General features: G+C 41.7%; 1 protein-coding gene across 11 annotated transcripts in view; it reads right to left on the reverse strand.

Annotated features, from left to right (window-relative positions):
* The window catches only part of SEMA5B (semaphorin 5B), a 358,315-nt gene that overhangs the window by 77,948 nt on the left and 263,515 nt on the right, over positions 1 to 16,852 (reverse strand). For 10 of the 11 annotated variants that reach the window (XM_077934877.1, XM_077934914.1, XM_077934894.1 and 7 more), the window contains 3 exons: positions 8,299 to 8,434; positions 5,689 to 5,896; positions 1,733 to 1,940 (listed from right to left, as the gene is read on the reverse strand). In XM_077934877.1, the coding sequence (XP_077791003.1) occupies positions 1,733 to 1,940; positions 5,689 to 5,896; positions 8,299 to 8,434 (552 nt within the window). The remainder of the gene's footprint in view (positions 1 to 1,732; positions 1,941 to 5,688; positions 5,897 to 8,298; positions 8,435 to 16,852) is intronic. The other variant, XM_077934909.1, reaches the window with a different exon arrangement.

A 16,852-nucleotide genomic window follows, 5' to 3' on the forward strand; every position in this document is an offset into this window, starting at 1 on the left:
CCCAAGTGATGAGTGGAGGTGGAGGTGGCGTTTATAAGTGGTCCATTTTTCACAAGCATACAGTAAGGTTGGTAGTACAATAGCTTTGTAAACAAGCATTTTGGTTTCCCTGCGAATGTCCCAGTCCTCAAACACTCTGCACTTCAATTGGGAGAAAGCCACACTTGCAGAGGTCAGGCGATGCTGGATTTCGGCATCAATGTTGGCCCTTGTGGAAATATAACTGCCTAGGTTGAAGAAGTGATCAACATTTTCCAACATTACACCATTGATTTGGATTTGTGGCACTGCAGAGGGGTTATTTTGTACTTGTTGGTGCAGCACTTTGGTTTTTTGGATGTTGAGTGATAGGCCAAGCTTTTCATAAGCTTCTGCAAAGATATTTAGGATGCAAAGATATTTAGGATGGTTTGGAGGTCATCCTCTGAGCGTGTGCACACTATGTTGTCATCAGCATACTGAAGCTCTATGACGGCAGTTATGGTAACCTTACTCTTTGCTTTCAGCCTGCTCAGATTGAAGAGCTTTCCATCTGTTCGATATATGATTTCTAGTCCGGTGGGGAGTTTCCCTTCAACCAAGTGCAAGATCATGGCAATGAAAATAATGAATAGAGTTGGGGCAATAACACAACCCTGTTAACACCTGATCTCACTGTGAGTGGTTCACTTTGAGAGCCATTGTTATCTGCGATTGTTGCTGTCATATTATCATGGAGGAGCCGAATGATGCTTCCAAATTTATCTGGGCAGCCAATTTTCAGAAGGACAGTCCACAGGGCATTACGATTTACAGTGTTGAAATTTACATGTTGCATATGCAACATGGGAATGTGACCAGTGTGTCTATCACATCAAGTCTTTACCTCTGTGTGGTGCAAGGACAGGAAACAAGCACACATTCTGCAATGTGCCAGGAACAATGTCAAGTTCCATTTGCAGTATACAAGCAGCAACCACCTACCTTCCACTGTATATTCCAACCATCTAGCGCTGAACTGCTGCCACACAAAGCAAATGTAGAGGGGGACTTTAAAATGATAGAAACAAGAGATATAGAGCAACACTTCAAGTATTCACTCAAACAAGGCTTGCCATAAGTACAAAAACTCCACTGTGTTTAGCTTGGGCTAGTCTTATCTGTGGTAGGTAGGTTTGTCCTCTCTTGTCCAATTTGTCAGGCATGCATAGTGTTCGTCCTTTTTAAATATACACTGTCATTCACACACACTTCAACTTTTCTCCTTACATTTTAAGATGTGTTATATTAAACAGAGGTATAGCAACACCTAGTTCTACTCCCAGGTTTCAACAGTTGAGTGCAGGTGTCTAGATCTTCACAGAACTGAACTCAGTGAGTAACACTGGTCAGTTAGTACTTCACGGGTATGGGGTAAAGGTTCAACCAATAGGCCCCATTTACTCCACTAAGTCAATGGGTCAGTTCACACTCAACACAAAACCATTATTTGGCACTACCTGAACAACCCCCGTGCTTGCAGACATAATTTCTTGGTAAACAGGATTAATTTCCAATGAGGGCTAATGAGCAAGAACAGTTGCCTTCAAATCATTCCCTTTGCTTCTAAAGGCTACGTGTGCCTGTCAGAATCTTCTGCCTCTCTCTGAAAGATGAAGAAAGGTATTCTAAAATGAATCAGACTGCAATACGTTTCCCTCATGCTTTTCTTTTAAGCTGGCATGGAATATATCAGAGCCATAAATTTTCTTACCCTTCTGTTCTGTACATTGAACACCTCTCCAGAGGAATTTTTAGCACTCCATTATTCAAACCCACAAACAGGGATCTGTCGCTGTGAAGGATTTGGAGGCTCTGGATTGGCTCCTTTTGGCTGGCAGGAAGAATCTGCATTTCCTCTAAGTAACAACTCCTTAGGCTCTTATTAGTTGTAGAAAGTGCCTTCAAAATGGTGCCATGTTCTAGCAGAACAAGAAGAAACAGGAGGCAAGTAAATCTCCAAGATGTTGATTCAGTTTATCATCCAGCACACAGAGTAAAGATTAACTACATCCCATTTACACGGCTGCTCTGACACCATTTTTTTCTCCTCTTCAATTTCTCTTCTTCTTATACACTTATAAAAACATAACCAAAAAAAGTTTATTTATTTGGTTGAAGCCCCTCTGCTTGTGCATTCAGGTTCCCATTCATTCTGAATGAAGAGTGCATGAGACTAAAGTATATAACTACTGAATGAGGCTAAAGTATGACTATACTGAATTTGCTAACAAGTTGCTCCTGTGTTCTGATTTCCACCGCTGTTTTAATGGTGTTTGAAAAACTGCTAATATATAGTTTTTAACCTTTCACGCAAGCCGCCTTGAGCTTTTATGTAGAAAGGTGGCATATAAGTAGTTTAATCAAATAATAATAAACAAATTATATGTCTTTATTAAGGATGACATGGGATGAAGAGGTACATTTACACATTAAAGCAGTGTACCCTGCAAATTGTAACTATTTAAAGGATATAAGGATCTCTAGCTAGTAAGTTTCAGCTACACCTACAATTTCCCAGGGTTGTTTTCAAATAGGGTTGAATGGGTTCCGTAGATGTGTCCGAGAGGCTGATTCACACAAAGCTGTGTGATCTTAAATATGCTAACAGCTTAAAGCTTAAAAACATTGTTGTAGGCAGAATATCAATCTGCAGCCACAGATTCCAAGGAACATTCTGCACAACTTTCATCTGAAAATCAGTACAAACTAAACACAACTGCATCCTTGCAGTCAGCTACATCCTGTGATTGCTGGAACGCCCCCATGTAAGTTTAAGTAACAGTAGACATGTAGCTGTGGTATTTCTGTGGTCCTTAGTAGGGAGCTATGACTCAACAGACTTCAGGACTGCATATCAAATACGCCTTCTAATCACATGCTGGAATCACATTATGACTGTTATCTATGCACATTCACTTGGAAATAAGCCTTACTGAGCTCAGTGGGATTTCCAAGTAAATGTGCTTTGTCCTTTAAAGGCCTAAAAATCTTGGGCCTTACAAAATTGAGTGTGTACCTCTTCCCCCATGCTCTGCGCTCCACTGACCAGACTTCCCCAAACTGAATTATTCAGATCTCAGTCCCAACCAGTGTGGCCAATGATCAGGGATGATGTGAGTTGTAGTCCAGAACATCTGGAGGGCACCAAGTTGAGGGAAGCTGTTCCTGACTGTACTACCTATGCACCAAGGCAGTCTCAGTAGTTGATCCACAGCCTGGAAACTTGCTTAACCCTGAACTTGGATATTTTCTGGAAATGCTGTAAGATATCCTCATTTGGAATGACTTTTATTAGATGGGATAATTGTGCATGGAATTTAAATCTGATAAGTGTTTTAATAAGTATTCTATCTATAGGTTTCAGTTTAAAGTGTTGTTGCATCCCTCAAGTATTGACTTGGGAATGGGCTAGACTAAGTTAATAAAGGAATAAAGTTAAGCATTTAAAGGTCCCATTAGTTTCCAAGAAAACAGCAATTCTTCCATTTAAATAAGCAGGGTTTGTTAGTATTTGTCTTTGACAACTCTGTGCCACAAAGGGGGGGGGGGTTAGATAAAATAAGAATATTTCTGATACTAGATCAACTCTTGATCTGTCTAACAGTAGCCCATGAGGCTATTTTCACTTTGGAGTTTATGCACTAAAGTTCTACCATTTATCTCCGTAGATCAAGATTTAGTATTTGTTTTGTTAATTTGTTCTATAGTTAAATAAAGTTTTTGTCTATGCAGTTTTGTTACTGGAAATACATGAAAGCTAATCACATTCGAAGTAAGTGGCGGTAAAAGGTAGAAAGATATACTATTACACTGTCTGGTAGATGATAACTTCTGAGACAGATGACTCCATAGTCATGGGATAAATTATACCATCACTTAGAGAGGCCATATATCTTAACATAAAATCAACTCATTCCGAATATATAATGGAATTATTAGATTTTTTTTTAAAATGGAGCTCAGACATAAATTCTGATTAATTAAAATGTTTAATTTAGTTTCCACCACAGAAGGAAGTTACCATTTGCAACACTTCCATGGCGCACCTTTCCAAGCTTTTTTTCCTACTTAAAAAGTTGGGCGTTGAAGATTAGTCCACTATTGAAAGTTTGGCAATAAATGGGATTGTGGTAGGTCTCCTCATTATATCCAAACTGGGCAGACTTTGAAATTCTATATAAATCACAGTCTGCCAACAAACCAGAATCACAGACTTTAAGGGCATGGAAGTCTGTCTGCAAATCACTACATGCAACTAGCTTGAAGAATGGCATGTGGATTCTGAGAGCATGGAAACCTCTTTGTGTGCTGGAACTCATTATGCATATGAACCCTGCTGGCATGATGTTTTTATTCAAAGGAACGACTCAGTAGATGTGCCTAAGTTTTGGGGATCACAGCTCAGTGGCAGAACATATGTTTTGCACATAGAAGGTTCCAGATTCAATCCCTGGCACGGTGCACAGTCAGGACAAGGTACAGACTGAGATGCAGGGAAGCTACTGCCAGTCAGAGTAGACAATATTGGCCTAGATTGCCTAGAGCAGTGATGGCCAAACTTGGCCCTCCAGCTGTTTGGGGACTACAACTCCCACCATCCCTAGCTAACAGGCCAGGGATAATGGGAATTGTAGTCCCAAAACAGCTGGTGGGCCAAGTTTGGCCATCACTGGTCTAGATAAAGCAATTTCCTATGTTCCTCTTAATGCAGAAAGTGGAGCATGAAATCTGTTTCCCATCTCTTAACTTCATCAGAAATGCTACCCAAACGTGAAAACACTTTTCAGATCTCTAGAAAAAAGTATATATCGTATTTTTCACCCTATAGGACGCACTTTTTCCCCTCCAAAAATGAAGGGGAAATGTGTGTGCGTCCTATGGGGCGAATGCAGGCTTTCGCTGAAGCCTGGAGAGCGAGAGGGTCGGTGCACACTGACCCCTCTCGCTCTCCAGGCTTCAGGAAACTATCCGCAAGCGACTTTGCGCAGCTCTCCCACTCTTGCGGAGAGCTGCCTGCACCCAGAAGCCTGGGGCGCGCTGAGCTCAATGCCCCCCAGGCTTCGGGCTTCGCGCAGCTCTCCCACGGCTTGCGGATAGCAGCCTGTTCTGGGGGCTGGGGTCGGGGGATGCTCGGGCTTCCCCCGCCCCAGCCCCGCGCCAGGGGGGGAAATAAAATTTTTTTCTTTATTTCCCCCCCCAAAAAAACTAGGTGCGCCCTATGGGGCAAAAAATACGGTATATGCATTTCCAACGGGACACAATGAAATAGAAAAATACTACATGACCCAGAAACGACTGAAGACTGTCAACCAGCTATCTTGAGGATGTCATTTACCTCTCTACTCCTTTTTGAGCTGAACCTTCACCAGGATGGGGTTCAGTCTTCACAGAAACCTTCACTTGCAAATTAATTCCATTTAAGCAGATACTATTCTCTTTCTTAGGCTAACTATAGGACCCTAACCCCATCCCTTCTGCTTCCTAAAGCCATCTAAATTGTGGCCTACACTTTCAAAATGCTGTTTCAATTTCTACCCAGATAATAAAGGAAGATCAATTCTCACACTTTCTCCTATTTTAGAACATGTAGTAAGGAACTCACAGATTACTGTTTAATAAATCCACATATGAGATGGTTGAAGTCTCCCAGGTGTAAAAAACACTTACCTGTCCCAATATACATCACATGGTATAGTGTGTCCTTGCCCTGAACAATGTCAACCACCAGCTTAGAAAAACGGATGTTGTCCTGAGTGACATATGGATCAACAGAGACTGGTTGCACAACATCGTTCATCAGGAATAAGCGCTGAGCATCCTGAAGGATCCTCTCTGTCAAGTTTTCGTTAGGACTATCATCATTCAGTATTCCACACTGAAGGAGAACAGAACAGCAGTGTTTCTTTTACAACTTTTAAAACTCTCTAACATTAACTACCGTTTTCATTTTGTTTGCTATTTTTACTGCAGAGTTCTTGCCGACTGTCATGATGTTTATATTGACATGGATCTCAAGACACATCTTCCAGTGATAAAAACAGATTACAAATTTGCAAATTTGTTCCTTCTTCCATATTACACAGACATATCCAAATAAAAATCTTCTGGTTAATCTACTCCAAAAGAGGTTAAAAGAGGTTAATCTACTCCAATGTGGTACAAACGTAAATCCACAGCACAATCCTACCCATGCTTACTAGGAATGTCCTTCCAACTGATGGAACAGGATTGCAGCTGCAGATTTAGGAAATGCAAACATACTGAAATCAAGATACTTCTTATACTAGGTCTAGACATAAAATGCCCTGCTATTCCTATTTAATTCGAAATCCACAATCTTGACTGGGATAGTCTCTCCCAGTTTTGCTTCATCTCCCTTTTCCCCTGCATGAACCATCTCTGATGGTTGGGGAAACCATTAATTGCTGAACTGCATTTTCTGTTCTCAGTGGACAGAAGTTTATCATTTAATACCAGGGGTAGCATAAGTGCTAAGTAAGTGGACTTGTATTTTTCAATTGTTTCGTTCTAATTTCCATTTCATATGTCCCAGACCTGTATTTTTCTCTTGGAAGGAAAGATTTCTGGCATTGTTCCTTCATCCTCCAAACAACGAAGTGAGGATTTCCCCCTCCCCCTTCCAAATCGTTTCTTCACAGCCACTAAATTACCTTTGTCATCTCCTGAAGGCCCTTCATTGACCTCTTGTTCCTTCTGTACTTGAAAAATGTTCTAATCTCTTTTTCCAATCTTCCTGTCATTCACCACATACATTCCCTTTTCTTTTGTAAAACTCTCATCTTGACTTTGCAATCTTTTCACACCTTCTCTGCAGCACAGGCTATACGCTTTTGAGGATGAAAGCTAGTCCAAAACATCCCTGACTGATGCTCCATTGGGAACATGCAGTATAAAAGCTTCCGGTTGCTCCAGTGAACCAAAGGCTGGAGGGCTCCTAGTATGTAGCAGATGATGTACCGCAGCTGTAGCCAATCTAGTGCCCTCTTGATGTTGCTGCTCTATTGTTCCCCTTAACCCTAACTACTGGCCACACTGATTGGGGATGATAGGATGTGGAGTCCAACAACGACTTATTTTGTTTAAGAAGGCTTTTACTGAGGTATGACCCACTTATGAAAAATTTACTGTTTATCTGCTGGAATGGCTTTGTTGTTTTTGGAGTTTTTATTTCCTGCATTTTATTTTATTTTTATCTTGATCATTGCTTTGATGGCCTCAAGCTGTAAAGCAGCATTTTTCAATGTGAACAATAAATAAATAAAACACCCAGAGGCCACCACCCTGGCTGCCCCTGATGCACTACAAATACTGCTCCCCAGATCTTCTATGATAACCCTGGTTAATTTTCTATATGAAACTCAGCTGTAAGCTACTCAGATTTAACAGAACATGCCACAATAAATTGTGCTCCTGAAAAGCAAACTAGTACAGCCTTTGTGACCACCTGTCTACTTGGCAGGAATGTGTAGAATTTGCCTGCTAAAATATAGCTGAAATGGGACAGAACGGGTACTGAGAGCAGACTTGCAGGAGGAAGGAGCAGCAGCAGAGGTAGGGGTGGGGAGGCCTAGAGCCTATAGGTTATATGCAATGCTAGTCCTACTCAGGGTAGACCTATTGAAATGAAATTGAAACTTAGGTTCATTAATTTCAATGGGTCTACTCTGGGTAGAAGTTCAGGATCAAAGACTATGAAAGAACAGGACTATGAATCATACAAGACTAAACTACCAATACTTTATATAGCAAGGGTAGGCAGCTATTTCACCCCAAGGGCCACATTCTCTCCTAGGGAACTTTCTCAGGGCCTTATGCCAGTAGTGGGCGTAACCAAAAGCAGAAGTGATGAGATGCGCTAATTTAAGCACACAATCCTCTCTATTCTCCCATCCAGGCAAGAAAGCAGCAGCGCTTAATGATACGTTCTAGTCAGGCAAAATGCTCAAGGAGGTGATGTATGAATGGAGCTTCAGAAACAACTACATGGCTGCAGATTGTGGGGGGGGGGGGGCAGGGACAAGCAAGTAATACGTGTAAAGAGTGGTTACTAAGGAGGTAACATTATGCTAAGAGAAAATAGATTGCCCAAGACAATTTGATGAGCCTCATAACGGAATGGGGACTTGAACATAGGCTCTCTCTGTGTGTACAGACACCTGATGTGCTAGCTGCCACTGAACCAGTTAATTAACATTTACCCATCAAACGAGGAAACAGAATGAGATGCGAGTGAACTGAGGGGTTGCATTAAAATACCTGAAAATTAGGGATGGGGTTGATTGTTGGCAGCCATGCAGATCTTGGATTCTCTTGGTATCGGAAAGGCCCATTAAAGGCTTGCGTAATAGCACTGAGATTGAAGGCACACACTGCTGAAGCAGCAATACTGTTTCTGGAAACAAGGGCAAAAGGAAAGAGAAAAGGAGAAAAATCAATTTAATCTTTAGAACATTGACACTTCCATCATAACAGACATCAAATCTCACTAAAATAAATTGCATGCAAATTACCAGGAGGAAGTGCACTGGGCTACAGGCCTCAGAAGGGAGGAGAAGAATCCTCATGGATTATATGACAATTAGGAGATGTTGAAAAGCCCCTCTTGAACACTGTACATGATTTAAGACTAAGAGAAGCAGTTTTGACATGAAAAGTCACACGCAGCTTAATTCACAAGGAACATTACTACTGATAACCCATCAATCCTGATTGATTATAAGTGGCCTAGTTTTTAAAACCTCTGGTTTATTTTTCAAGGTGAAATTTAATTTTAAGCTCTACAGGTTTCATTGTTAAGGTATTAATGCCACCTCTGAAAAGCACACCTGCCTATAGACCTTCAAATCCATTGGATACTCACCATTTCATATACGTGCTATTTGCATAAAGCTCCAATTGCAAGGAGAGACAGACAGACAGAGGAGAAGGAATACAGAATCTGGACTCATCTGGGATAAAAAAATGCATAATATCATAGCTTCTGGCTGGCTCGTGAGAATAGCATGCCGAGACTAGATGAGCTTTTGGAGCCTTTTTATATTCTGAGAAGTATTAAAACAGGATGGAGCAGGCAATGTACTGCCCTCCAAATGTTTTCAGACTCCAAGTCCCATCAACCTTGACCACCAACCACACATACATCTGGAATGCTATGCTTGAATGACGGTGAAAATAACTCAAAGTCCCAATACATGGTCTGAAGGTGCACGATGCAATAGCTTCCTGAAACTAACTGCCTGGACACAAGACTTTTACATGTTGCCATGAGTTCCACAGACAAAAGTCGGGATAGAAATGAAGGAAACAATTCTAAAATGTTCCCGGCGCTCACTGTTTGAAACTGCCCTTCCCTAAATAGTCATTGAACTTCAGCTGTGAATTCAAGCAATTTCCTGTGTTGATTTTGAATATACAAATTAGTATTAAAAAACAGAAATCTCTTTACATTTCTGGCAGGAGGAGCTTCCCTTTAAGATAGACAAGTAAAGCTTCAGCAGGTCACTTGTATCACTAGGAATATGCACTCAGGATCACTTACTGTGGATACTGTGGGTAAGTTAATCAAGCAACACTCTCAATTTGGCATCCTCATTTAGGAGGCAAGCCTCCATGTGGTGCAGGTGTGTCCTTGGGTGTAGAACTGAAATGGCAGCCTTCTCTCCATTATTAAGGTAAGTCATTAAACAAACACAGGCAAGCATCTGAAAAAGGTTCTCCTTGTACACACTCCTTTCCCCATTCCTCAAAGGCATTGTGCTCATTTACAACAGCTGTGGGGAACCTTTGGCCCTTCAGATGTTACTGAACTACAACTCCCACCAGCCCCAGCAAACATGGCCAGTGGCTAGGGATGATGGGAGCTGGGGGGGGGGGGCAAAGGTTCCCCACACCTGCCTTACAATCTTCTCCTAATTCTCCTCCACTATGGGATGCAGGCAAGCCACAATTATTCACACTAAACAGTTGAGAAAATTAGGCTGAGATTTCATGCTTTGCCAGGAATCATATCCACATAAAGGCCATCAGACCAAGCTTGTAGAGTCCAGCTGAGGACTCTAAAACATTTATATGCTATTTTAAAAGGTGGGGAGAGAAAAGGGCCAACAAAGAAGAGGAAATCAGAGAGAGCTGAAAATTGTAAAGAAGAGGCTAAAAATACAGAAAGCCCTTTCAGAACAACATGGCAGACTTTGTCACCGTGCTGTGTAAATGTCTGAATGACTGCTTTATATATCAAGTTGCTAATGGTAGCAATTTGAACTACTATGAAAAGGATTTTTTTACTAAACCAGTAATTACTTAAGAACACATATCTAAGCCGTGTGATTTTAGGCAGGCAATAAGCGGAGAAGGTCCTTCCCTTCCTTCCTTCTTTTTTTTAAAGATGCTGCTACATGAAGAAGCAAAAAAAGCATGCTTCTATTTCATTCCTATTTTGTGGTACGAGCAGTATGTATAGGAAGCCTGTACAGAATTGTATCATACCAATTTAGGGCACCATCAGCAGCTTGGAGGAAAGGTGAGATATAAATGAAATGAAATGAATGAATGAATAAAAGCATGCACCTCATAAACTACTTGTAGGTCCTCCAACATTTCTTTATGCTTAAATGATGCACACCACATCTCTCATTTGTTCCTACAAAGAAAATTTCCACCATAACAATCCCACCATGTTAGAAAACTAATCCAGAGAACTACCTCAATCTGAAGTTGACTGGGAAATGCCTTTTTGCCACTGAGAAAGCAAGACATCACTTTTAAAACATTACTATTAAGATTGCGTGTTCTCCTTTCCCTCTTTCCCCTCACAGCCATCCTTCCATTTCACTGAGCAATGGAGCAGTAGGCTTTGAACTTGTCAAAGCACCACATGCTAAACCTTTCTTTGCTGGTATCTGAGTGATATTGACATGTTGCGTGTTCACAGAAGGCAGTTCTTTAGACAAAGCTAATGACGAGTGACAAGTTAATGCCTTCAGGCACAAGGAGAAGAAGAAGAAAAACAATCGTCTAAATAAAACTGCAGATTGTTTGAGATTGGAGTGGGGCTTCCAAAACAAGCTGCCAAACGTTTCATAGCAAAGTTCTCCCCTCAGAACTGCAAAGGGACAAAATCAACACAACCCTGGATTGCCCTGCAGCTTTCTGTCGTTAGAGCTGGCACACTGGCCCAAATAATAAACCACTCGCTTGCACTGTTCTTGTGCACGGAAAGATGCAGAACTAGAGCGTGAAAGATGGGCTGGAATGACCATAAAATCACTGATCTGGAAACAGTCATAAAGCTGATCCAAGCACTCCAAATTTTTGAAGGAGAAAATACAAGGACAGTATTACGAAATATTTATGTGTCATCCGCATCTGTCCATTACCTCATGACCATCGGTGAGTCTGCAGTAAGTGGCAGCATAGTGAGCTGCATGTGCTGATCTGACCTCCTGGCGGGTGAGCACTGCTGCTTACCAGGATGATGAGGGGGAGGCACCTGGGAGGGCAAGGCAATGTGTTTGACCACACCACCATCCCTGCCATTTCTCTGCTTCCCCTCCTGGTAAGAAGCAGTGACTCAACTGCCAGCAGCTCAAGTAAGTGTCTCCACCCCACTGTGCCATCCACTACTGTGAGACAGTATGCTACATACCACGCTATGCTACGGTATCATAACTCCAGAGCATCCTGGTGCATTGTTAAACGATGTTTATAATTTCAAATATTCTTCTGACTCACTGCAGTGGGCTAAATTCCTAGATACAACAAATCCCTCTGGTGCACAAATGAATTGCCAGTATCAAGAGACTAGGCCCCCCCCCCAACCCTGAATCCTCAGTATCATTATGACATTATATTCTCAAGGTTCCTTGGAAGTAGCCCCAGGCATGATACTAGATTTCAGTCATAGAGATGATGCACTGAAAGCTATTTCTCAAGATTATCTCCAGCCCCATGGCACTCTTCATTTCCCAACATGCATGACAAGAGTCCGGACTTGTGCACATGCCACATTTTATCGACTGGCTGCAACATGGACGTGTAAGTAGCTGTAACCCAACCTTCTAAGTCTGTGGATCATTGTCTTAACAATAAAATAATTATCCAGTATGTCAAAATATATCTACAGCCTGTTGCTAATTTAATATGTGATTCAGAGGGCAGACACCACTGGATAAAATGAGTTTATAATTCTGCAAAAATGTGTACATGCAGCCTCTAAGAATGGAGTCAGAAACAGAAGGGCATTATTGTATTAAGACAGCACATATGCTTTCTCTACAATTCCTTCAGAGCCTGAGAAACAAATATACAGTGGTACCTCTGGATGCAAGCGGGATCCGTTCCGGAGCCCCGTTCTCCTCCAGAAGCGAGCGCAACCCATGCCTGCGCGTCTGCGGGTCGCGATTTGCCGCTTCCGCGCATGCGAGAGCAGCGAAACCCGGAAGTAACGCACTCTGTTACTTCCGGGTCGCTGCAGCGTGCAACCCGAAAATACTTATCCCGAAGCTATTTCAACCCAAGGTATGACTGTACTCTTTTCACATTGTTCTGTTGGGTTTCCTGCCATGTGCCTCCTGCCCTGTAAATTCCTGCATCTGCTATGTGGAGTTTGGAAGCATCAGCACAGTTACCAAGTGACTTGCTGGAGTCAGATGTGCTAGACAAGAGTGGCTAAGACTGAAAGTGGGGTGCTGTAGGCATACTCATATCGAAGCACCATCTCTACCTCTCCTCTCCCCTCCCCACCCCGACTTTGCATTCATATATTTGTGCATTGTCCCATTCTGAGAGACAGCCCTACATTCTACATTCAGGCCCACTGACAATTATGCCAGAATGTTGAGGGGGAAAGTCCAAAAGCTTTTAAATTGGGTTTCAGTGACCCTAGTGAAAACTTTAATAACAACTGCTTAAATATTTCATAGGTTTCTTCCCTAAATAGCCATCTTTCTTGCTGACTTAGCTCTGCATTACACAACAATGAGCAATAAATCAGACTATAACATGTTTTTCACAATGAAGTGCACCATGCTGGTTGATGCCCATTTTTTGGAGAATTGCTTCTGACCCCATTAAATGAGAATCTTTGAGATTTGAGTATGTACACATATATTTTTCTCTTCCTTCAAGAGTAAATATGCCTTACGATAAAAATAATACACCTTTAATGCATCAGTTTTACTACTGCAGCAAATGGAAGACTTACTTTGTATGCAGAATGCATACAGCATGGAATAAGTCCTGATAGAAGTTAAAAGAATAATTACCATTATTTGTCTAGTTAGCTGACAAATTGGAACTTTTCTCTGCTTTGAATTCTTGAAAGAACACTGTGTCATAGCACAAAGCCCCTATTTGATCTAAGTTTAGCTATTATCAATAATAATTTTTTTCTATTCACTTCTTTTGCAGTTACATAATGCTTTTTTTCTTGCAATGTAAAAGAAAAAGAGAAGTCGTAATTGCATATTTGGTCCTTTTGCCTCTTGCTAACAAGACAGCAGTCTAAACAATTACGGGGTAAGATGAGGAAAACCACACTAGATTCTGCACATACACTCTCTTCATAAATCAACAGAGCTGGATTAAACATTAAAGCTTACAGAGAGTTACAGGGTGTATCTAATGGTGACTGTCCACTAATGGAAAGAAAAACCTTCATCAAAACAAGAAGGCCCGTTCTCATGTTGCTGCTTTCCAGAGCTCTTTTGGAGGAGGCCCATGAAGCATGGCCTCAGATTATGATCACAGGGTCCAGATTGGTTCATATGGGGAGTGGCAGTTCTTGCACCTTGCAGCACATACAAATGTGCTCCAGAGGATTAGGGGACTCTCTGCAGTATGTTTAGGTGCAGTATAGGGTGCTGCAGGAGGGATTTATGAAAATGGCATCTTTCAGTGGACTGCTCTCCCCCAGGGAGGGTCACTGGTGCCTTTGTTACATATCTTTAGCCTCCAGGCAAAAACATTCCTCTTCTCACAAGCCTTTAGCCAATTAAACAATCTATGGCCTTTTAAACTGTGTGCAGGGTATTGTCCCTGCGTGTTCTTGTGGTATGCATTTTTATGTCTTTAGGAGGGGTGGGGAGATTACTGAAGGGGGGGGGGAGGCAGCGAATAATTCAGCACCTCTCTGCCCATGCATCTGTTCTGCATGTCAAATTGCATCCACACTCCTTCTTTTAATCATAATCACAGCAGGTCCATATTTAAAGCCCTAAGGATGCTGCAGTTGTGTGTAGTTTGGCCCCTGACTATTAAATCATTTCTGTTCCTCTGTTAGGGCCTTCTTGCATGAGCACTGCAATTCAGGAATTATGAACTCATGCAAGACCCAAGTCTTCTGAGAAACTGAAAACAACAACCTTGCCTTCTGTGAAGACAAAAATGAAACATAAAATATAGGACCCTTCATAAGTTCCTGGCTTCTACCTTGCACGGTTCACACAAGCAAGCTGCTTATATGAGCATGCACTTTAGCACAAATCAATCCTGGCCTCTCATCGGAGCCAGCTCTTGGATGACAATTCTTCAATTCTGTCAAAGATAAGTCATACACTGCTACTCTGAGAACAGTTTTTCAGATAATTACAACTTTTAAGAAATCCTCTTCTCCACAAGTGGCTAATTCAAATGATTAAAGTAGGAAGGTTTCATAATCTGGTGTCTAGACAGTACTGTCCCGCATAGTAGCTAATCAGATTTTCTTCTTTTAGTTCATAATTAAAAACAAGTTTCTTATATTCTAGTTAACACAAAAATGCTGCAACCAAGAACCATCAACATCTATGACTAACAGCTCATTTCTATGTATGATTAAGTAAACAGTAAGAAGTATACAATACATTGAAATGTGTATAAAGAAGAAAGCAACCTTCAAAAAAAGAAAAAAAGAAAATTCTATTTTTATTTGCAAATGCAATCAATTGCTTATTTTACATCTTATATAGCTTACTTATACAGTGGAGCCTTGGGTTGCAAATGTGATCCGTGCAGGAGGCACATTCGCCACAGCATTTGCAACCCGCAGCGCCGCGTCTGTGCACACGTGTGACGTGATTCGGTACTTCTGCACATGCGCAAAGTGTGATTTAGTGTTTCTGTGCATGTGCAAGCACCAAAACCCGGAAGTAACCCATTCCGGTACTTCTGGGTTCGGCACATCCGTAACCCAAAAACGCGCAACCCACAGCGTTTGCAACCCGAGGTATAACTGTACTATAGTCTTCATTAGTGGCAGTAGTTACTTCCAAGTTTCTGAATGAGAAGTTTCTTTACCTTTACTGGAAATAACTAATACAGTGGTACCTCGGGTTACAGATGCTTCAGGTTACAGACGCTTCAGGTTACAGACTCCGCTAACCCAGAAATAGTACCTCAGGTTAAGAACTTTGCTTCAGGATGAGAACAGAAATCGCAAAGCAGCGGCACGGCGGCAGCAGGAGGCCCCATTAGCTAAAGTGGTGCTTCAGATTATGAACAGTTTCAGGTTAAGAACGGACCTCCAGAACGAATTAAGTTCTTAAATCGAGGTACCACTGAAAAAGAGCATATTCTACTTAAAAAATTAGGCAGAGTAAGATTTGGGGCTACATTTGCAAAGGAACAGTGAATTTTATTTAGCATCTTTTGAATTTTCCCTCCCTTGGTTTTCTGGTCAAAGTTGGAGATGTCTTCCTTTGTTCTGCTGACTTCATCACTGTAACTAATAACACAACCCTATGTATATTTATTCAGAAGCTAAGTCCAACTATGAGTCTTACTTTCAGGTAAAGTACGCATAGGGTTGCAACCACAGACTCCCAGTTGTTAGCAAGGATAGGTTTACATCTAGCTCAGATGTAATAGAAACAAGTGCACAGTAATAGACACGAGTCCGCAGGTGGACTGAATTATGTCTTTTTCTGGGCTGGTCATTATATATATATATATATATATATATATATATATATATATATATATAGAAGAACATACTAATAATATGAATATCACCAATAATATAATTTGGGTAAAAATCACAGTTCAAAAATAAAGTAAGAATAACACTGAATGAAGAACCACCTATTTTGCCTTACAAATATTAGAATTATAGGTGTAGAAGAAGGCAGATAGGTGTAGAGGAAGACCAAGCATTGCTTCGCTTATTTTACTTAATCTGGCTGCATTTAAAGGTAAAGGTACCCCTGCCCATACGGGCCAGTCTTGACAGACTCTAGGGTTGTGCGCCCATCTCACTTAAGAGGCCGGGGGCCAGCGCTGTCCGCAGACACTTCCGGGTCACGTAGGCAGCGTGACAAGCTGCATCTGCGAGCCAGCGCAGCACACGGAACGCCGTTTACCTTCCCACTGGTAAGCGGTCCCTATTTATCTACTTGCATCCGGAGGTGCTTTCGAACTGCTAGGTTGGCAGGCGCTGGGACTGAGCGACGGGAGCGCACCCCGCCGCGGGGATTCGAACCGCCGACCTTTCGATCGGCAAGCCCTAGGCGCTGAGGCTTTAACCCACAGCGCCACCCGCGTCCCCAGGGGCTGCATTTAGACATCACAATAAACCAAGCCACAGTGAACCTTTGATTTAAGCACTCCCACCTCCCGCCGCCCAGCACAAATGTGAGTTCAGAACATTTCACTTCTATTTTTGATTAGTTGCAGTTTATTGTTTAATCCAAACCCAATAAACATTGGTTAACCGTAACTATAGTTTGCTTAAAATAAATCAAACTATGGGTTATAAAGCTGGCTTATTTCAAACAAAAGTTAGGTAAGATTAACAGCAGATGCAACCTTATTTTGGTTTGAGATGCATTGCTAAACT

This window comes from Podarcis muralis, chromosome 1 (genome assembly GCF_964188315.1).
Source record: "Podarcis muralis chromosome 1, rPodMur119.hap1.1, whole genome shotgun sequence".
In the NCBI taxonomy this organism is placed as follows: Eukaryota; Metazoa; Chordata; class Lepidosauria; order Squamata; family Lacertidae; genus Podarcis; species Podarcis muralis.